At 37.8% G+C, this 24359-nt stretch overlaps 1 protein-coding gene across 9 annotated transcripts in view; it reads right to left on the bottom strand.

Moving 5' to 3' along the window:
- FSTL5 (follistatin like 5) overlaps positions 1-24359 on the bottom strand; it is a 564833-nt gene that overhangs the window by 242203 nt on the left and 298271 nt on the right. For all 9 annotated transcript variants that reach the window (XM_073341501.2, XM_073341502.1, XM_073341509.1 and 6 more), the window contains one exon: positions 2077-2273. In XM_073341501.2, coding sequence (XP_073197602.1) covers positions 2077-2273 — 197 coding nt within the window. The remainder of the gene's footprint in view (positions 1-2076; positions 2274-24359) is intronic.

Raw genomic sequence — 24359 nt, forward strand, 5'->3', positions numbered from 1 at the left:
TGTTTAGATATTTTGAATTACTATTATTTCTGAGAGAGGGGGAAAGATGAAATCTTAATCAGTATGGTCTAGATTGTGCAAACTTTACCCATCCTGGGTTAGCACTTACTCACATGAGTAGTCCCATTAGTGACCATTAAAATAGTTGCATAAGTAAGTGTTCACTAGCATGAGTAAAGACTCCACAATATTTACACTGGATAACTGAGGTAAATATATTCTTGAGCTGTAATGCTGTATTAAATTATAGTAAATCACATAATCATTTGTTAATAACAAATCACATCAGGATTATGGTTGTTCAAATGAAAGAGAAAATGATTAATTATTGGCCAACTTTAGATATTTTAATGATACATTAAATAAATTAACTTTTTGGAAAGATCTCACTCTTGGAAATATCAGTTTTAAAAATTCATAAAAGGAGACATCTTTACCACTGCAAATGCCATAATCCCTTTGCTGGGAAAGGTATTTGCATCTCACATATTGTGGGAAGAAATTTCATGATTGGTGAACCAAAATACTCCAATCAGGAACCAAATCCTGCTGTCCTTATTTCAATGAAGTCTCCAACTGACTAATCTGAGTTGTTCACTATTATTCACTTTTCCAACCCATTTGTAAACAATTTCCAACACTGACACTCAGCTTTACACGCACACATAGTTGTGCTATTCATATGATTAACTGCATATTACTTTTATCTTGCACCTTTAACCAACTGACTTTCATTTGGCTCATTAACACATCTCTGCTAGGACTATATCTAACTTGCCTTCAGAATACCTCCAATCTGTTTTTCTTTTCTTTAAATAAAGTACATGCTAGGGATAGGGATAGGTTTTCTTTTTTCCACCAAACTACTTATTTGACTGAGATCCAAGATAGGCAATGTTTGGACCAGTGACAGGTTCAAGGTCATATATTTCAAGACAGATTTAAAAACTGGAGTTTGCTGGCATACAAAAGCTATGAATCCCTCTTCCTAATAGTATAAGACATATTCATCTAGCCCTCTTAGATCATGTTAGATCAATATTTAATTATTATATAACATATAGAAAATCTATTTTACGTATTTTAGAAAGTTTTTAAAATTTGTCTGTAGAATTGGATTAACTAACTAGGCTATCTGGCTTTACAGGTGAAGAGATATGACTAATAGGACCAATAATGTGTTTTTAAGCACTTCTGTTTTCCCCTGTAAAATGTGGCATGTCAGTTGATGTGTCAGTGCAGTGGCATCGCCTGTGGCCAGACCGGGCATTGCACCTGAATTTACTCAGCCTGCTGGGGCTGTTAGTCTATTCTTGGTCCCCAGGAATCTGGAAGCCTTCTACTCTCTTAAGTCCATTAGGGGCATGGTACGGCCCTAAGCCTACCCACTCCACTGGGTTCCAGCTCAGGGCCCTCAAGCTAGATCAGGGTTTGTCAACTCTGGATGTGGCCTGAGCTCCTTCCTACCTTCCCCTGGGTTTCCGCAGGCTCTTCAGTGTGTTGGTCTGGTCGTCTCCTTCTAGGATGTTGTACCCAAGTAGCTTTTCAGCAGCTTGCTGACAGGAGTTCTTTTTTTCAGCCAGTTCACTTTTCTGGGAGCTGCCCTACCCCTCTGCTTCCAAGCTTTTTTGTCTCTCAGCTGTTATGAGGCTGACAACAAGCAGTGGCTGGCAGTGCCTGTGTTAACCCTTTGGTTGCTGGGCTGATGTGGGGTACATACACCCCATGACATTATATACAGAATGGAATGGTATGAAGATTATATTGGGATACAAGATTAAGTAGTGCAGTTCAGCCTGGTCAACATTTTTACAGAATTTTTGAATTTCCTGACTTATTTCAACCTTAACATTGTCTTAATGACTCAGGATAATAATAATCCTTTTCAAGCAGTCTTAAATCCTTAAGTGAAGTTTCACATCTCTTAAGCCAACATGTAAGTATCAAATGAAGGAAAAGGGTTGCATCAAAGGACACCACATACCACATATCTACACCGCAGTAGAGATTTTGCAAACTTGACCACAGGCAAAGTGAAGAGGTACTGTGCTGAGGAAAGCAAAATCCAAATCTTACCTGAGAGAGTTCATTACTGTCCACAAGTCCATTGTTGTCAGAATCGAAATATTTAAACATTTGATCCACCAGCAATTTCTTTAAAATCATTTTATCTTCAGCATTTTTTTCTTTTGCTTGTGCAATGTATCTCTGGTTTTGTAGATCCAACAACATATTTTTCACTTTGCTGTATTCAGTGGATGTGCACTTGTCCCCTGGAAAGGAAATGCACAAGATAATTTTGAGGCAGATTTTAAAAATTGTTTAAATGGATAAAGAAAATATACAAATACTGAAGACAGTGATATCTTCTTCTACCAACACTATCCAACAGGGTTGACACATGTGGGTGCATTGCCGTTTTCATTTGTACATCTAGTGAGCTAGAGATATGTCCTATAAAGGCTGAATCCAAATCAGTGGGAGGCTTTCCATTTACCTATATGTGCTTTGGGTGAGGCCAAATAGGTTTATAAAGGTGTAATAATCATATGTGTTTGCTTAGTTTTCTGTCTCACAAGACTTACCATTAAAAACATTTTGTAACAACTTAAACAGTGTCCAGCAGCCCGCTATTCTTTTCCTTGTAGGTCATTTTAGAGCTGGACTATTGGAAAATTTTCATAGAATTTTATACATAATATATTTTGAATGAAGATTAACAAAGTATATATTGCAATACAATATATGTGGTAATGATGGTAAACATGATAGAAAATGATATATTACAAAATGTATACAGTTCATAACAGGATTTGACTTCAAAAACAGAAGTGACAACTGTGAGTACTCATAAACCAACCCAACCTCTTTATCCACCTGGAATACGAATTTAGTTTTAATAGGGGAGGGAGAGTAAGAGGGAGCAAGAATATCTATGACATATGATCTAGTAGACACACAAAGTGGGCGAGTTAATATCTTTTATTGGACCAGCTTCTGTTAGTCCACTAAAAGATATTACCTCAGCCATCTTGTGTTTCTTGTATCCTGGGATCAACACAGCTATGATGGAACTGCATATAAAAGGATCTAGTTTATTCCTTTCATTGTCAAGTCTTTCTATAAATCAGGAACTACATTATGCACATGTCCTGCTTACAGTGACTATAGAAGCTATTTTCTCTACAACAAAATGTAATAAAACCTCCTAATTTCCTCTAACCTCCATCACGCACATACAGGCCACATTTCAAGGTGAAGATAGAAGTTTTGTTTTAATATTAGAAACAAGCTTAAGGTTTCAAGACACAATTGTTTCTTGAGATCACAGAAATCATAGAAATGTAGGACTAGAAGGGACCTCCAGAAATCATTTAGTCCCTGGCTGAGGCAGGATTAAGTATACTAGACCAGTGGTTCTCAAAGCCAGTCTGCTGCTTGTTCAGGGAAAGCCCCTTGCAGGCCGGACCGGTTTGTTTACCTGCCGCGTCCGCAGGTTTGGCCGATCGCAGCTCCCACTGGCCATGGTTCATCACTCCAGGCCAATGGGGGCTGTGGGAAGGGCGGCCAGCATGTCCCTTGGCCTGCGCCACTTCCCGCAGCCCCCATTGGCCTGGAGTGGCGAACCGCGGACAATGGGAACTGCGATCGGCTGAACCTGTGGACGTGGCAGGTAAACAAACTGGTCCGGCCCACCAGGGGCTTTCCCTGAACAAACGGTGGACCGGCTTTGAGAACCACTGTACGAGACCATTCTTGCCAGATTTTGTCTAACCTTTTTGTCTCAAAATGTTCTCGTGATGGGGAATTCAAAACCTCCCTACACAGCCTGGTCCAGTGCTTAACTATCCTTATAGTTAGAAAGATTTTCTAATGTTTAACCTAAATATCCCTTTCTACAAACTAAGTCAATTTCTTCTTATCCTACCCTCAGTTGACATGGATAATACTCCAGCTAAGGCCTCACTAGTTCAGAGTAGATCAGAATAATTTTATTTTGTGTCTTACATATGACACTTCTTTAACAGCCCCGTCTCCCCAGCCACTTGATATTTGTCTCTGTTTGCAACAGCATCACACAAAAGAACATAACAGCCATACTGGGTCAGACCAAAGATTCATCTAGACCAGTGTCCTGTCTTCTGACAGTGGCCATGCCAGGTTCTTCAGAGAAAATGAACAGAACACGTAATCATCAAGTGATCTGTCCCCTGTTGCCTATTCACAGCTTCTGGTGAACAGAGGCAAGGACACCATCCCTGCCAATCATGGCTAATAGTCATTGATGACGTATCCTCCATGTATTTCTCTAGTTCTTTTTTGAACCCTGTTATAAGTCTTGGCCTTCACCACATACTCTGGAAAAGAGTTCCACATGGTGACTGTGTGAAGAAATACTTCCTTTTGTTTGTTTTAAATGTGCTGCCTATTAATTTCATTTGGTGACACCTAGTCTTGTGCTATGAGAAGGAGTAAATAACACTTCCTTATTTACTTTCTAAAAACCAGTTGTGATTTTATAGACCTCTATCATATCCCCTCTTAGTCGTTTCTTTTCCAAGCTGAAAAGTCCCAGTCTTATTAATCTCTCCTCAGATGGAAGCTGTTCAATACCCCTAATAATTTTTGTTGCCCATTTCTGAACCTTTTCCAATTCCAATATATCTTTTTTTGAAATGGGGCGATCACATCTGCATGCAGTATTCAAGATGTGGACGTGCACGGATTTATGTAGAGGCAATATGAAATTTTCTGTCTTATTATCTATCCATTTCTTAGTGATTCCCAACATTCTGTTCACTTTTTTGACTGCTGCTGAACATTGAGTGGATGTTTTCTGAGAACTATTCACAATGACTCCACGATCTCTTGATCTTGTTGACTCATATTCAATTTGTGATCCACTATAACCCCCATGTCCTATTCTGATGTACTACTGCCTAGTCAATTATTCCCCATTTTGTATTTGTGCATTTGGCATTTCCTTCCTAAGTGAAGTACTTTGCACTTTATTGGTTTACATCTTGATTCAGATCAGCTCTTAAATTGTTCAAGGTCATTTTGATTTCTAATACTGTCACAAAGTGCTGGCAACCCCTCCCAGCTCATTTGCAAATTTCATAAATGTACTTTCTACTCCATTATCCAAGTCATGAATGAATATATTGACTAGTAGCAGACCCAGGACAGACTCCTGCAGGACCCCACTTGATATGTCCACCCAGTTTGTCAGCAAACTGTTGATAACTTCTTTGTGAATATAGCCTGTCAACCAGTTGTGCATCCACCTTATAGTAATTTCACTGAGACCATATTTCTCTAGTTTGGTTATGAGAATGTCACTTGAGACTGTGTCAAAAGTCTTATTAAAGTCAAGATATATTACGTTTATTGTTCCTCCCTATCTACTAGGCCAGTTATCCTGTCAAAGAAGGAAATTAAATTGGTTTGGCCACTCTGTCCCATATGCCCTTGAGGAGAGTGGCACAAGGACATGGCTGGCATAGGCATAGCCCCAACAGACACTGCTGGTCAAAAGATTCTAGTTGCATGCCACAAGTGGCATTCATACAAAGACTTAAAGAAGAATCACATCTAATATTTATTGTGTCTTACAAGCTCTTAGTTTCTCAATGCTGGATAATATATGTAGATCCTGCCTCATGGCTCATATGTATGTTCCATGACCAAAGGGTTAACAGTCTTTGCCATCAATTTTGCAAAGGATTCCATCTACAGATGCCTTGTGGTTAAAGTACGGTACTGAGACTCAGGAGATCTCAGTTCAATTCCTATTTCTGACACAGACATCTAACATGTGACCTTGGGCAAGTGGTTTAGGGTTTGTCTAGTTTTTGAAAAGAGAACAAGGTTAACTAAAGAAAAAATAGCTTTTTCTCGAGTGTAGACTTAGGTCAATATATTTTACTTTGTTAGCTGGTCCAAGCTGACTCTAGAGTCTCCCATCTGTGTAGCTGAGATAACACTTCTAACACACAGAAGTATTATAAAGCTGTAAACATTATTATGTGGGAAGGAGTCACATGGGGAGCATCAAATCTTCTTGTAGATACAAAATTACTTAAAGTTTGACTTTAATTTGAGATAAAAATTATAACACTTAAACAGTGAAAGTTCAATAATTTTACTTTAAATGTCACTACACGTACTAAGGAACTAATTAAGCAAGTGAATTTTATTGAAAGAATTCAATCACTTACTAATGAAGACATTTTTCATTCCTTAATGAAAACCATTTTAGTTCTCAAGTTTGAACAGGTCTGTTACTTGAACTAATTACACTTACTATGACAGGCAGAGGAGAAATATAGAAATGTTTCTGTGGGTCTTTTATTTACATACCTTGCTTATTTCAAATTGACTACAGTAGTTATATTTAGACAAAGTGGAGTACATAATTATAATTTACATCTAGATTTGACAATGATGGGGAATCTATTGTTTCTGTTCTGCATTAACTGACTACATACAGAGCGATATATGGCATTTACTATTGGCATAATAATTTAGATATTGTCTTTTAGATGATTCAGCATGACTATAGAGTAAGGGAGGGATGCAGTTAAACTCTCACCTAAACTCTTGCCTGCAGTCACTCTAATTATATTATAACAGTGTCACTGTCAACTAAATACTTTAAATCACCCCCTATCAGTTTATACTTACCACACTGATAAATCAAGTCTTCATGGACAAAATACTTCTTTAACTAAAAGTCTGTCATGGGGTTTCTACAATCAAGGTAATTTCTGGTCCCTATATCTTTGATTTTGGTAGGAAATTTAATATTTTTTTTCTAAGGGGAAATCATAACCATTGGTATAACTTGCTGGTTACACACACACACAAAATTAACAGAGTTTTTATTGTGTTAGTATACCATTAATGATTGTTAGGTTAAACAATTTTAATGTGAAAAAAGATTTAGGAAAAAAACTACTTGTAGTTAATTTGAGACAGAAATCGGTAGCTAATTATTGTATAGATTCTGAAACATTATTCACAAGGCTTGTCTCCGGCAAGCCAGCTGTCAAGGTTCCTCCCCCACTCTGAACTCTAGGGTACAGATGTGGGGACCTGCATGAAAAACCTCCTAAGCTTCTCTTTACCAGCTTAGGTCAAAACTTGCCCAAGGTACAAAATATTCCACCCGTTGTCCTTGGACTGGCCGCTACCACCACCAAACTAATACTGGTTACTGGGGAAGAGCTGTTTGGACGCGTCCTTCCCCCCAAAATACTTCCCAAAACCTTGCACCCCACTTCCTGGACAAGGTTTGGTAAAAAGCCTCACCAATTTGCCTACGTGACTACAGACCCATACCCTTGGATCTTAAGAACAATGAACAATCCTCCCAACACTTGCACCCCCCCTTTCCTGGAAAATGTTGGATAAAAAGCCTCACCAATTTGCATAGGTGACCACAGACCCAAATCCTTGGATCTGAGAACAATGAAAAAGCATTCCGTTTTCTTACAAGACAACTTTTAATAAAAATAGAAGTAAATAGAAATAAAGAAATCCCCCCTGTAAAATCAGGATGGTAGATATCTTGCAAGGTAATTAGATTCAAAAACATAGAGAACCCCTCTAGGCAAAACCTTAAGTTACAAAAAAGATACACAGACAGAAATAGTTATTCTATTCAGCACAATTCTTTTCTCAGCCATTTAAAGAAATCATAATCTAACACATACCTAGCTAGATTACTTACTAAAAGTTCTAAGACTCCATTCCTGGTCTATCCCCGGTAAAGACCAGCATATAGACAGACACACAGACCCTTTGTTTCTCTCCCTCCTCCCAGCTTTTGAAAGTATCTTGTCTCCTCATTGGTCATTTTGGTCAGTGCCAGCGAGGTTACCTTTAGCTTCTTAACCCTTTACAGGTGAGAGGAGCTTTCCCCTGGCTAGGAGGGATTTCAAAGGGGTTTACCCTTCCCTTTATATTTATGACAGGGGGACTGGGAGTCAGTGAGTGAGAGTGAGACTGAGATTTACTCTACAGATCAACCTGATTCTGAATTACATACAATTCCAGCCACAATAGTAATGTGTGATCCAAAATCTTCATCTCTTTGAGAGTGATATGCAAAAATAGTCAATATTTAGCCACCAAAGCATGGCCATTTTTTTCAAAACAGACAATAATAGCAATTATTTATTGTATTAAAAAAAAAAAACCCTTTGCCTGAATCAGTTAGGATTTAAACAGATACCACTGTACTTCTCACACACAATACAAATAAAATAGGGTGACAACTGTAATTAAAATGCTCTAGTTGTATAGGTTCTTTTACAGTTAGGTCTGTGCTGTTTGTGACCTTGGCAAGTTATTTAACCTCTCTGTGCCTCATTTCCCATCTACAAAATGAGAATAATACTCCCCTAACTCACAGAAAGAGCACTCAATTTTTGTAAAGTACTTTGAAGTTATTGTGTACAAAAGCATTATATAAAAGTATTGTCAATAATTATGTTTGTCTATTGCTGCCTGAGAAATGATAAAAGAAAATAACTCTTAACACTTGCAATAAGTTTTCTGTTACCATTGTTTTTGTTTGTTTCTTTTCAATTGTTCAAGACAGCTATCAATAAATAATGCAAAAATAGCCTGAATGTGTTGACCTTCAGGCATGCTGCAAAAGGCATCAATTTGACAATACTGCAGGGGAGGGCTGAATCCAGGTGGAGGATGATATATAATTTACTGATGTACTTACTGGCTAGTATGCTAACTTATGTTATTGTCTTATATTGCTGACTGATACCCCTATAAATTTTAAGTTTTCATTGTTAGACTGCTTAGCGGTTATATATACATGTTTACATATTTTAAATCAAAACAAATATATAAATAAAAAGTATAACTACTTTTCAACACATGCTCAAATTCTTTAGCCTTCATTTTCTCTACAGTTTCCTCTTAACATTATAACAAGTCAAAGAAACGAGGATGGGTAGAAAGGTACAGACTACCATTGGCATTCTTTAAGAGTAAGAATGAATCAAGAACCTGCACAACCTGTGAGAATTCTATAGAAAAGTGTGGTTATGTCTAACTTTCCTTACCATTCTTTCTTTTTCATTGTATTTGACAGAAAGAACTTAGCTTATGCTGAACTTTGCTACCTAGTATCAAAATTGCTGTGAAGGCTCTGGAAACTTTTGTATGATGTGCACCTCTCAACATCACTAGGTGTTCCTACAGAGTAATTTTGTTTTATGTTAGCAGCAGTTTAACCTTTGGTAATGGTTTAAGATGATTATATTTGTGATATAACAGGTATATGTAAGAATATGGAGTTAAAATAATTTGGTTTCAGTTCTCTTTATCTGTAAAATAAGTAAGTATAACAGAATCAGAGAGCATTTTCTGTTTGACCTGCCTTTCCAATTACCATCCCTTCTCCTTTCTTTTCACCTCTAAGCTCCTTGAAATTTCATTTAGAATTGCTGCTTTGACTTCCTCTCTTCCAGCTCATTCCTATATTCCCTCTAATTTATATAAATACACTAAGAATACACAATACTGTAGTATAGTGTAAAGCTTGTATTGGCATAAGTTGGCATTGCCAAAATTACTTTAAAATGGTGAAGCTATGTCATTCCAAATGAGTGCCAATAAAGTCTTATATACTATACCATCATGTACGCTCAATATGCCCTACATACCACAGAAAATTATGCTTTAGAGAGTCTTAAAAAATTGGGATAACTTTGTGCATGCTTCTGCCTATATAGCTCAATGTCTTAGTCAGCATGAGTCCAATTGTACAGAAGTCATAGGGAGAGAAAAATCAATCAAAATTTCACACACCTCTAAAAGTGATCACAAGTATTTTTTCTGATATTTCAATATTTCAACTTTAATATTTTTGAGACTTCCAGGGCTAGAAAGTAGTGATAGGCATCCTGATAGGAAGTTATGAATCTTTTCTTTCCAAAAATATAAAGCTCCTATTCCTAACTATGCAGCTAGATAACAGATCATAAACCTATCAGCCTTGATCTAATACTGAATATTGCCATTTATATGGGCCTCAAGAAAAATACACATTTCAGGGGAAAGGAAAAAACATTCCTCTGTCATTTAAAAAAAGTATGATTTTTGAAATAGCATCTGTTTGAAACTCCTCATAGGCTCAGAATTTTAGAAGTAGTCTGGGCAAAGATGAATTAGTGTGTGCAATGACAGTGACTGGCACAACATATTTATTTATACATATTTAACTCTAAATACATAGGTAGTCCTGCTGACTTCAAAGGAACTATTATTTATTACTTGCATTGTTGTGGCAGCTGGAAGCCTAAGTCATGGACTAGCTCCCCATTTTGTTAAATATTACACAAACACATACCTAAAAAGCAGTCCTTGCCCCATAGAACCTACAATCTACTCACAATACAACAAGGGATATAATAGATGGAAAGGGAGAGCACAAGGAACCAGAGAGTGCTGGTCCGTATGATAGGCAAAGGTCTCAGGAACCCACTGAATATTTATTTTCACGTTTGTTTGTAGAACACATGGCAAAGTGTTTTAAGTAGAGAGCTTTAAAGGAAGGGCAACGTGGTGCTCTGCAGATATCTGTGGGTGAGACACAGCATGGCGGAAAAGAACAAAGATGCTTGTTTGAAAATTTAACCAGTAGATGATGAAGGCTTGCATTTTTGACAGAGCAGAGGCACGAGTTGTCATCTCAATAGCATACGACAGTCGGTAAGCAGGGTAGGGACAGGACATGAAGGCTTTGAAAGTGAAGACAAGTAATTTGTTTTTAATGTCATGGAGAAACAGCAGCTGGGGGAGCATGGAGGGGTGAAACGAGAGGGGTGACATGGCCAAAGTGAGAAGACAGAAAAATTATCTCTGCAGCAGTTACACGTGAGTAGTTACACGTGAAGCAAGATTGTATTTGTCAAGACCGGAGAAGAGGATGTTGCAGCAATCAAGAGGCCAGAGTTTCAGCTGTGTGGTGGAGAGGAAAAGCTGTATCTTAGGGTATTACAAAGGAATTCCCAGCAATATTTAAACACAGCCTGGATGTAAGGACCTAGAGTCAAAAGATGGTTATGGGTCTGCGTAATAAACAGGATGGTTGCATTCTTCATGGTGACTGAGGGCATATCCATACTTTGAGCTGGAGATGTAAAAATTCCATCTCGAGGAGACATACCTGTATGAGCTCTGATCATGGTAGCATGATAAAAATAAAGGATAGCTGCAGAAGTCCAAACAGCACAGGGGCTAGCCATCTTGAGTACATATTTAGCAACTTGCCCTTGGGGTGGCTAGTCCCTCCTGCTGTTTTTAGTGCACTAGATCAGTCACAACTAATGTGGGTATATATCCTCAAGCTGGAATTTACACCTGCAGCTTGAAGGGTAGACATACCCAAAGAAAGGAAGGAGGGGAAAAGGGCATGGGAGGAAAGATTAATAGCATAGTTTTAGTCACACTAGAATTCACAAGATTACTCACATGCTTAGGTATAAACTCACGCTTGCATGCTTTCCTCGATCAAAGCCATTGTGGCTGCCTTTTTCCATCTCCCCCTTTTTGAACCTGCACAAAGGAGCTGTGTACAATCTTTCCCTTAATGTTTCTCATAACCACTATAATCTTGAAAAAAGCTTAAAAGGAGATACTAGTGGTAAATACTAATTATATTCTGTGTTTTATTCTTTTCCATCTTTAATGCTTGAATGCTCCATGGGAGGAAGTAATCCAGCTATGACGTTTTCAGGTTCTTGCATCTACAACATTTCCCCCCCAATTATGCATGATTTATTTCACTACTTTTTTATTGGCTTCATATTGGGTTTTAGATAATATAGTTTTTTTTAATGCATGCAGAAACATAAATAACATTAAACAAGTGAACCAACAGGAGTAAAAGAAGTGTCACTCCTCTGTCCCCCAATTTGTATATTTATTTTTTGAAATATTAATAGGTTTGAATGGGGGAGTGTTAATATGAGTTCAAATTTAGTGAAAAAAATTAATGATTTTTCTATTTGTTTCCTTCCACTCTGCAATTCATTCTTTTAGCTGTGTGTTAGTTAACTAGGAAACAGCTGTAAAGTGGAATTTTTAAGTGCTATTGTCCTCATAGGCAAAGTTTTGAATAGAAGTTTGCCTATTATGCATAAGAAAAGTAAATATTTGACAATTTAAGTTTTATTTAATTTGTAAGGGGAGCAGAAACACTGAAAATTAATTGGATTATACTTATGAAAGAGTAGTTAGGAAAGGAAATACTGTACTAGCATTACAAATTTGTGTGAAGAAATATTTCTGATTGCGCTAAATAAAGGTATTCTAGGAAATTATTTTTAATGTCTCAAATTATAAAATATTACTTATCTCAGAGGTTATTGGAAAATACTTGAGTGTGTAGAGAGAAAGGATGGTCTCATGGTTAAAAAAATAAAAGGGGCTATTTAACTCCCAGCTTGAAGGGTCCTAAAGCCTGGGCTGCAGCCCTAAACCAAACATCTACACTGTAGTTAAAGAGTCCATTCGCCTGAGCCACATGAGCCAAAGTCAGCTGTCATGGGCCCGTCATGGGATTTTAATTGCAGCGTAGACATATCTAAAGAGGCTAAGTGACTTACCCAAGGTCACACAGGAAGTGTTTGCCATAATATGGCCAAACCTAGACGTTCCAGTTAAGCTTCCATAAAGCAAGCAAACTTGTGTGTGTTCTGCGGGAACAAATTACAGTTTTCATAGTGCTAAAAGATGCACTTTAAAAGATCTTTTTATAACATAATAATGGATGCCTCTGTAGGATTTTTGACATCAGTAAACAACTTTGTAAAAAAATTGGGAATTACCTCAAGCCATATTAATTTGAAAACTGGAGATTTCTTCGACCTTGGTGGCATGTTACGTTTCAGGTATTTACTTCAACGGACCGATGTATAGGTGTGTGCACTGGCGTGCGAGCACAAATGCACACATCTGTCACTACCACTCTTAGCAAGTAATCAGGAGTACTCTCCTCTTTGTTAAAAGCTAAACAGAGATCCTTTTTTAGCTCCAGATAATAGGTACTTGTGTTTTTAGGACATCAGAATCTGAATTTTATCTCCTTTATCAGTGTGAAATTTTAAGTGGCTATGACATGCAGTGAAAATACATCCGATGCATCCAGTAAGTTGCCTTGATGCTTGTTATAATATAACAATATGTAATAAGCAACATATATAACAATCACATACAATGAATTTATGATAATTTTGTCTCCTACACATATTTGGTCCCATTACAAACATTTTCCATTCATCATCATGTTGCTTCTACAACAGACTTGAGGTCATATTCTACTCTCAGTTCTACTATGTAAGTCTTGACTGACTCTAATGAAGCATGCCTTTTTTAGTTATTAATTATGGGTCATAATATTTTATTTTTTATTTTTCAGAGCTATTAGAGTAATAATGCTGGTATCTCCAAAATATGAGTCATAAAATATTGAATTAAAATATATTCCAGATCAATAATTTGTCTGGTAAATGACATCTTTGCCAGCTATATTTTCTGAATTTCAATAAAAAGGATTTCAAATGTAGAACTTGAAAACATACCCTCTAGATTTTGAAATTTCATTAGAGTCTTGGTATAAAATTCAAGTTTCTGAAAGTCCTAGACTGTTTTCCTTAACTATGAATCAAGTTGACATGTATTTGTGTGTCATATCTTGTCTACAGAGACATATAGACAAATCTTCAGTACTTAAGAAATAATTTACAATATGCAGATAAATTATTCAATCTCATCCAAGAGATAATGTCCCAGTTAAGGCAAATACTAGTAGAAGCTGAAATAAATAATTTAGGATGTCAAAAGCTATTTTACGTAACTTGTCTGAATGTGGTATTTGCCAAATTCTGACCACAATTAAATATTAATCACACTAAGAGTTGCACAGAGTAACTAATAGCTTGACTGTGATTACATTATTCTAGTAATTACTGATGACTCTGCCTGAGTAACAGAGTCTAATGATTATTTTTTCCTTACTGCAAAAGTGTTGTTATATTTAAAGACTTTATACTTTTCCCTTTTTGTCAGCATTATCTAGGATTTATATTATTTCAGTAGGTGATATCACTTCATATTAAATGCCATTGATCTACATAATTGAACCTTTAAATAGACCAAGTTACGCAAAGCTGTGTTTTCATTGACAATCTACTATTCATTCTGTGTTCTTTGATTATACAGAATAGGGCTCATCAAACATTATTGGTAATCAAAGTTAAAAGAAAAGACTCAGGTTCTTTCAGAAAATAATATATCTGTGTGTGACTTTGTTAAAGAAAATACATCTTCCAGACACTCCATTTAGTTCCACTTATAGTTTTTTTATATATATATTTATCATCAATTCTTAGGAGGCAGTGAGGGAATTACTTTAGCCCCTTTTTTCAATCCTTTTTGATCCTTACCATCAAGATCTCTTTTGTTTTATTTTTCTACTTGCCCCCTTGAACTTGCAACTTCAACAGCACTGAACACCTCTATATGTAACTTTAACAAAAATTTAACCCTGCAGTTGTCTATACTTTCCATTCACTCAGTCTATCAAAGAAAAAAAAAAAAAGAGTGAGAAAGACACAAAAGCATCCTGTCCCCCAGGAAGACATCGCTGAAAGCAAAGGTCAAGACGGGAGTTCAAAGTGGTGCTTTATTTTCCTCTCCAGTGGAGTTAGCCCAACTGTTGCTGTCATACCTTCTCCTATAGGGCCTGGAGATTTTTCCTTTTCAATATTTATTCAGAATAATACTATAAAACAGGGGCGGGCAAACTTTTTGGCCTGAGGGTTTTGGAAATTGTATGGAGCGCCGGTTAGGGTAGGCTGTGCCAGGCTGCGCCCCCGCTCCCGATTCACGCCCCCCTGATTCTCCCACACACACTCCCTGTCCCCTGACCACCCCCAGAACCCCTGCCCCTGACTGCCCCCCACCGCCCCATTCAACCTCCCCTCCTTCCTGACTGCTCCCCCCCGGGGCCCCGTCCCCGTTCAAACATCCCCCATGCTCCCCACGCTCTGACTGCCCCGAGCCCATCCACACCCCCGCCCTCTGACCACCATCCCAAACTCCTCTGCCCTCTATCTAACCACCCCCCCGCTCCCTGCCCCCTTACCACGCAGCACGGAGCACCCGTGGCTGGCAACGCTACAGCTGAGCTGCCCAGAGAGTAGCGCCAGTGTAGTGTAGTAAATTGCTCTCCGTACCTGCTACCAGTAGCACATTCCTACGTGGAACAGTTTAATACACTACACCGGCAGCATGGCGCGCTGAGGCTGCAGGGGGAGGGGGAACAGCGGAGGGAGGGCCAGGGGCGAGCCTCCTGCTCCAGGAGCTCAGGGGCCGGGCAAGAGGGTCCCGTGGGCCGGATATGGCCCGCGGGCTGTAGTTTGCCCACCTCTGCTTTAAACGTATAAAATACCACAGTTTTAACATGTTAAAATAAATACTGAAAGGCAAAAGAAAGCCCAAATCTAGAAGGAAAATGCTTTAAGACTTGAAAAGCTGCTATAACAAAGATAGAGAAAAGTTGTTCTCTGTTGCCACAAACAGCAGAGCAAGAGGCAATGGATTCAAACTACAGCATAGCAGATTTAGATTAAATCTCAGGAAAAAACTTCCTAACTGTTAGACCAGTAGGACAATGGAACAGACTAGGGAGGTTGTGGAAGCTCCTTCCCTGGAGGTTTTCAAAAGGAGGCTGGATAGCCATCTGCCTTGGATGGTTTAGACACAACAAATCCTGCAACTTGGCAGGGGGTTACACTAGATGACCCTTGTGGTTCCTTCTGACCCTATGGTTCTAAGGCAGTGCTGAGTTAGCCACAAATCTACACAAACTGTTTGCTTTTGTTTCTTGTCATCTCTGCCACAAGGCTATATTACTACCCTTTCACACAGTATCTGGAAAAGGGAAATGTGGATTATATTAAGCCACTATCTTCAATGTTTCACAAATGTTTACCATACACTCGACCAATCAATTATTCTCTAGAGAGACTCAGCTTTCATTTAAAATACAACAAAAATGTGAAGTGAGTGAAACCAATGAGTTTGCAGAGATATCTGAAGTGTTAACTGCCCCATTCATTGCAATGGCTGCTCAGTCAGTCCCCTTACTTTAAAACTTCCCTACTGTTAACTATCTCATATTAAAACAAGTAATTATCATACTATGAAGCATTTTCCTTGGGGGTATGTATGAAGAACTAGATACTACAGTAATAGGCCACACTATAAAATCCCTAAAATGCCATGGAAGATGATGTGTAGGTTATTAACAGCACATAGTAGAGGACATGAGAGGAGGGTAATTATTGGTTTCATTTTCATGAAGGGGGATCAGTTTTCAAAAGTATGAATCACAACTTTATTAATATTCACCATTTTATTTTTAATTTGAATACTGATGTATCCAGTAATACCAGGGTACAAAATATGGAAGAATGACAGAGTAGGTGGCAATGGGGGGGTGGAGGGGGGAAGGGGGCATTATACATGAAAAAAGCCATAGAATCAAATAAAGTAAAAACCTTAAATAAACCAAACTGTACCACAGAATCTCTGTGGATAGAAATTCCATGCTTGAAAAATGAGAGTATAGCAGTAAAAATATACTACCAACCACCTGACCCGGGTGGTGACAGTGACTGGGAAATACTAAGGGAGATCAGAGAGGTTACAAAGGCAGAAAACACATAATTAATGGGCTATTTCAACTATCCTCATATTGACAAAGTGTCACCTCAGGAAGGGATGCAGAGATAAAATTTCTAGACATCTATAAATTACTGCTTCTTGGAGCCCAGAAGGGGAGAAACAATTCTTGATTTTGTCCTAAATGGCATCCAGATGGTGAATATTGCTGAACCATTCCTTAATAGCAACCATAACAAAATTAAATTTAACATCCTTGTAGGAGGGAAAGAAACCCAAAGAAACAGTAGCATTTAACTTCAAAAAGAAGAACAACAGAAAAAAATGAGGAACTAGGTAAATAGAAATCACAAGCATGAAATGCCTACAAATTGCATGGATACTATTCAAAAACACCATACCAGAGGCTCAAACTAAATGCATATGACAAATTAGAAAAAAACAAGCATAAAACGCACACACACCCACACCAGTAAGAGGACCAAAAAAAGGCCACCCTGCCTAAACAACAGAATAAAAGAAGTGGTCAGTGGCAAAAAGACATCTTTTAAAAACTAGAAGTCAGATCCTACTGAAGGAAATAGAAAGGAACATAGACTCTGCAAGTCAAGTGCAAAAGTATAATAAGGCAGGCCAACATAGTTTGACGAGGAACTAGCTAAGGACACAGAAAGTAACAAAAGTAACCCCTTTTTTTGTTTTAAAGTACCTCAAAAGCAGGAACACTGCCCAATCAGTAGGGGTACTGGACGACTGAGCTACTAAAGGAGCACTCAAGGAACACAAGGCTGTTGCAAAGAAGCTAAATGAATTCTTTGCATTGGTCTTCACTGCAGAGGATATGGGGGAGATCCACAGACCCAAGCCATTCTTCATAGGTGATAAAGTTTGAGGAACTGTCCCAGACTGAGATGTCAGTAGAAAAGGTTTGGGAACAAACTGACTAATTAAACAGTAATAAGTCACTAGGAACAACTCAAATATGAAATTGCAGAACTACTAATGGTGGACTGTAACCTATCACTTAAATCAGACTCTGTACCAAATGACTGGAGGACAGATAATGCAATGCCTATATTTTAAAAAGGCTCCACAGGCCATCCTGGCAATTATAGGCCAGTAACTCTAACTTTAACTTTAATGCCAGGCAAACTGGTTGAAACTATAGTAAAGAACAAAATTATCAGACACAGAAAAACACAATATTTTGGCAAAGAGTCAACATGGTTTTAATAATGGGAAATTATGCCTCACCAATGTATTAGAATTATTTGAGGGAGTCAAAAATCATATGGATCAGCACTTGGTGTTTCAGAAAGTCTTTGACAAGGTCCCTCACCAAAGGCTCTTAAGCAAAGTAAGCATTCATGGAATAACAGGGAAAATCCTCTCATGGATCAGTAACAGGGCAAAGACAGGAAACAAAAGGTAGGAATAAATGGCTTCACAATAGTAAGAGATAAATAGCAGGATCCCCAGAGGATCAGTACCAGCACCTTTGCTATTCAACATATTCATAAAAGATCTGGAAAACAGTGTGAACAGTGAGGTGTCAAAATTTGCTGATATACAACATTACTCAAGATAGTTAAGTCCAAAGTTGATGTACAAGAGTTACAAAGCGATCTCATTAAACTGGGTGACTTGGCAACAAAATGTGTTGATAAGTTCAAAGTAATGTACATTAGAAATAAGAATCCCCATTATGCATACAAAAGAATGGGATCCAATTTAGCTGTTACCACTCAAGAAAGATCTTGAAGTCATGGTGGTTAGTTTTCCAGAAACATCCACTCAATGTGCAGTTTTAGTCAAAAAAAAGCTAAGAAAACGTTAGGAACTCTTAGGAAAGGGATAGACACTAAGGCAGTAAATATAATGCCACTATATAAATCCATGATATGTCATCTCCTTGAATACTGTGAGCAGTTCCAGTCACCCCCATCTCAATATATAAAGAAATGGAAAAGATACACACAAAAGACAACAAAAATTATTAGATATATGGAACAGCTTTCACATGAGCAGAGATTAAAAAGACTGGAACTGTTCAGTTTAGAGAAGAGATGACTAAGGAGGAATATGATAGCAGTGTATAAAATTATGAATATTAGGGATAAAGTAGACAGAGAAGTGTTATTTACTCCATCACATGAAGTAGGGATCACCCAATGGAATTAATAGTTAGCAGGTTTAAAAGGATCATAAAAAAAGTTCTTCGCACAATGCAGTGAACCTGTGGAACTCATTGCCATCGGATGATGTGAAGGCTAAAAGTATAACTGGATTCAAAAAAGAATTAAATACATTCATGGACGTCCATCAATGGCTGTTAGGCAAGATAATCAGAGATGCAACCTGATGCTCCCGGTGTCCCTAAACCTTTTACTGCCAGAAGCTGGGACTAGATGACAGGTGATAGATTACTCAAAATTGCCCTGTTCTGTTCATTCCCTCTAAAGCATCCGGCACCAGCCATTGCTAGAGACCAGATACTGGACTAGATGAAGCATTAGTATGATGCAGTATGGCCATTCTTATGTTATGTAAAATTAGCAGTATTTACACACTGAGTTTCAAACTTTTTTTTCAGCCAAACGCAGTTCAGAAATAGGTTAGTATTTTTCTTTGAACTTTAAAACAAAAACAAACAAACAAAACATTTGGCTTTTACAAACAAATGTAACATTAGCCCAAATGGAGAATATTTTGGAAAGCTATGAGAGTGAAAAAAATCTTAGCTGTAGTATTCACTACCAAGCAATGGTACAATAATTTGGCATTGCGTACCAGTTTTGTATAAATTACATCTACAAAATAAATTAAGGATCACCAAACTAAAAGTCAATTATTGCATCTAATATTGTAACGTAATGCAACTTCAGTGTTAAATACTACTGCATTCATTTTTAAGATAAAGAGCTGCAGTATACATACTACAATGTGTCATATTCTTTAATGTTATGTGATCATGTAATGAAAGACCTGAACATTATCTCCCATCATAAAAAGGGTGAAGTTAAAGGTGCCTTAAATCTGTAATTCCTGATTTTGGGGATAAAAATAAAAAAATTACTATTATGCTAATTAACATTTTTGTACTGTGTGCAATATAATGAACCTGGTTCTTCTCTCGCACCAGTCACTGGAGCCATGCCAAAGTGAAAGCAAAGTCAGGCCCAGATAGATTTACAGTAGCTTACTTTCTGATGTGTGATTTGTTTCATGAGTTATGGGATGACACACATAGGCGTGTTGTGACAAGTCATTCCTATACAACATCTGGATCACAGTTTCCTCTTACAGAAGATGACATAAAAGGTTATCCTAAGAGAGTAGATCAATCATTTTATTCTAGCTTCACTACTAAGAAATAAATGTTTCAACGCAAGATATCTCTGTACAACTACAAAGGAGGCTGTTGACATAATAGCTGAAGTTAAGGTGTTATAGGCTGTCTTCAAGTGCAGTTTCATATCACTATCCTTCCTTTGTGGTTTGATGCAGAAGTGTGTGATTAAAAAGGATTTGAATCCACAATTTGGTCCCAGATTATTATTTTTTTAAACAGTGAAGCTTGTCTTTCCTTTGAGTTTTTATTTCACCTTTTGGCCTTCAGAAGAGAGCCCTCATTCACATATAAGCCCTTCTAATAAAAAAGGTACATGGTTTCTATTCTATTCCATATTATGAATATGATTCTCCCTCTATTTCACAGAGACAGAAATGAAAATGACTATGAGAACAAGTCATGAAAGATGTTTCTGTCAAAATGGAAAGCATTTACTTAAATTCAGCTCCACAGATATCAGTTTGGATATGAAATTTCATCTATCTTGTCCATTAGTCACAAACCAGAAATGGCATAATTAGTTAAGGGTTCAACCCAAGGAAATGGTATGTTGCTATCTACAGCACCTTATTTTGAAATGCATACACTTTTCAGTCACAGTAACTTAAAGATATGAAGTTATCTAGCTATTCAGAAGGCCTGATTAGCAGTGGGGGCACAGGATCTGATTAAATCAAAACAAACTTATGACATGTCTCTTCTTTCACTCCACTCTCTCTCGTGAATGGAGAGTGAGGATGGAGATAGACATTTGGATTTTTGGTTAAATGGCTGCAACACTACTATAATCTTGTAGTTTTAAAATAGCAAAATTCCTTGAGGCACACTGCCCTGGCAGCAGTGAAATGGAGGAGGCAAAGGCCACCCCACACTGTTACTGGTCTTTTCCCCTTGAAAAGTTTGAATCCAAAGGATCCTGCAAGTCCCATGCTTAGTCTGTGTATTTAAACCATAGGCTCTACCATGGCTCTTATTATTCTAACTAAAGCCTGCAACCCAAGCTACTAACTAACTAAGAGACCTAAGCAAGGCTTGCAACTACATCAGAGCTGATGCACAAAGGCACTTCCGTGTTATAAATATTAAATTTCACACAACAAACTACATTAAAAGAATACTATTGAGATTTCAAAATAAAGCACTCCCATTCCACTCTAGGTCTAGCTCTTGTTCCCACTTCATTCAAATCAGGCAGCTTCCTCCTTTACACCTCCTGGGCACCAGCACTGGGGCCATTGAGAACATAGGAAAAACCACTCCCTGCTCCCATTTCTGATGTCTAGCCCCAACCTGGCCCTCAGCAGCCCAGAATCAGCAGATGGAATCTTGAGATATTTTAAAGCCATATTGTAAAGCCATATCTAAATGTACATGTGCAAGGTGTGATTCTCTGAAGGCTTATAACGTGGCCAAATTTAGGCAGATTTTCTCAGTGATAACCAAAGTCACAACCCTAACAAAAAACAAAAAAAACCTACCAAATTACAAGTCCCTGCTCCAGAGCACGGAGTGCTACAGCTTTTCAAAGAAAAAGTCATCTGATTTTTTTTTTAACAAGGGGAAAACAATGAATTACTCACTAGTCTCATTCTCAGAAATGGCTGACCCATTTTGGCTGAAATTTTCTAAAGCATACAACCCAAGGCTGATACCCAGCATGGAAAACATCAGCTTGAATGGTTAACATTTGTCAATGTTTTAAGCCATTATACGTTCTGATAATGGGAAATGCTAGGCTACGTTAGCAGGTGATACTACCAGCCCTTCCTATAGTAATAAATATATTTTTTTAAGGAATAACAAATCACTAAATGAAAAAGCAGAAATTCAGGCACAGCTACTAGAAATATCCCTCAATAAAATGACTAGATGATAATACCCTTTAATCTTCCCATATTTTCCTGCCATTTTAATTTCAGTTTTTACACCATTGTTTCTTCCACTCAATGGCTAACATGCATTTCATAAAGAAAAGGAGTACTTGTGGCACCTTAGAGACTAACCAATTTATTTGAGCATAAGCTTTCATGAGCTACAGCTTCCTTCATCATGTAGCTCACAAAAGCTTATGCTCAAATAAATGCATTTCATAGGAATCATAGGACTGGAAGGGACCTTGACAGCTCATCTAGTCCACTACCCTGCACGTGTAACACCGACAGACCCCAGTTGTCAGTGGGCAGTATTGAACCGGGGAACCTCTGGACCTTAGTGCATGAACCTCCACCGCATGAGCTAAAAGCCAACTGCCTGTAAGCTAAGGCTACACAGCAAACTTATTAATCTCTCTCTAAGTGGTCTCGGAGCTATTAGATGGGACAGAACACCACACCCAGGAGGTATGTGGGTTACACATGTAAGGACTAAATATTATCTAGACCATTCCTGACAGGTGTTTGTCTAACCTGCTCTTAAAAGTCTCCAATGATGGAGATTCCACAACCTCCCTAGGCAATTTATTCCAGTGCTTAACCACCCTGACCATTAGGAAGTTTTTCCTAATGTTCAACCTAAACCTCCCTTGCTGCAATTTAAGCTCATTGCTTCTTGTCCTATCCTCAGAGGTTAAGAAAAACAATTTTCCTCCCTCCTCCTTGTAACAACCTTTTACGTTCTTCAAAACAGTTATGTCCCCTCTTAGCCTTCTCTTTTCCAAACTAAACAAACCCATTTTTTTCAATATTTCCTCATAGGTCATGTTTTCTAGACATTTTTGTTGCTTTTAAGAAAGGAGCAGAAAAGAAAGTGCAGCATTTGGGCAGAATAAGTTATGAAATATCTCAAATAGAGCAACACAGTTGCCTGCTTCTTGATTTAATTTGACCTTGTTTCAACCAAAAATCAGTTGCAAAAAACAAGATTGCAAAAACATTATGCCGTGTGATAGTGTCTCAGCCAACTGCATTTTTATGGTAATTTGAGGATAAAAGTATATGTGGTAATTATACCATGGAACAACTCCCCTGCTCCCTGTGTGATAAAAAAGGTTGTGTAAAATGGGGCAATGTGCTATGGAATTTTCAGGAGTAAGTAGGGTTTGAACCATAATTCTGCCTTGCTTGAGAACCACTTCTCTCCTAGAAACTTGTGTGTGAGACCGGGAAACTGTCCTGTTTGCCCAAAGCCAGTTTACCACTCATCCTTCCAGTTCCTTTGGAGTATCTGATCTTGTTTTAAATGGGGGATTGTTTGTCTCAAAAGGTTATAACCAGGGTAACCTGTTGGGCAGACTCTGAAATCTGTGTTCAGGGATGGGAATCTTTTCAGCTCCTTTGACTATTTGAAGATTTGAGTTGTCCCTAGAATCTTCTAGATAACTGAGGTTTTACTGGATATAAAGACCACCTGATAATATTGGCACTCATTTCTCCTGAAGAAAATATGACTTTTTTGTTCAATTGCACTTTCTATACAAAATATATTTATTTATTAACAGATTTAGTTATTTGAGGCATCACACAATTTCCTTTTGAAACCACACGGAGATAAAATATTTCTGTACACTGCACAAAGGTACTACACTGTGTTCATCAAGTTGTTCATATTCCAGATGAGTTGTGATTGAAATTTAGGGAGAACATATTAGAAAGGACCACCTAGTGAGACTTGCTGCTGGTATGTTCTGTTCACTCACTGAACTGAAATATATGATGTTATTTCAAGATAATCTTTGAAGACACAGGAATTTCTTCTTTACCTTAGAGTTCTGGAAATATTAGAGAATAGAACCTTTAACTAAAAGAGAATTCAGATCAAAAGCAAACATGATAAAATTAAACAAAGAATATCTATAAACTCTCCTCATAATAAAATACCACCACCTAATTCTTTTTATCAGTAAATCCCAATGCACTGTACAAATGAAGGCAAGCATCATCATCCCCATTTTATAGATGGGGAAATGGAGGCAGAAAGTGGTGACATGAGTTGCCCAAAGTCAACCAGCAGAACAGCGGCCAAGTTGGGAATAGAACCACAGACTATTGTAATAATTGGTGCCTAGCTGACCTACTGCTGCTGTGAGCCAAACTCTGGTAAAGTAGGCAGAAGTTTATAAAATGACGCAGTCAACTGCAACAACTAATGTTGATGGGAAAAGATGAAAAAGGTAGACAAAAAGGCTGAATTAGTCCAAACAAAAAGGCCTACTGTTACATCATGCATGGCAAACAAGAAAAGCGTGGAACCAGAAATTAATGAACCAAAATTGGTATTTTGGGAATTAGGCCTAATTGGTGTACAAAACAATGAGAGGATAGACTATTTGTCCCATCACTCATTTTTG

This window comes from Lepidochelys kempii, chromosome 4 (genome assembly GCF_965140285.1).
Source record: "Lepidochelys kempii isolate rLepKem1 chromosome 4, rLepKem1.hap1, whole genome shotgun sequence".
Lineage (NCBI taxonomy): Eukaryota > Metazoa > Chordata > Testudines > Cheloniidae > Lepidochelys > Lepidochelys kempii.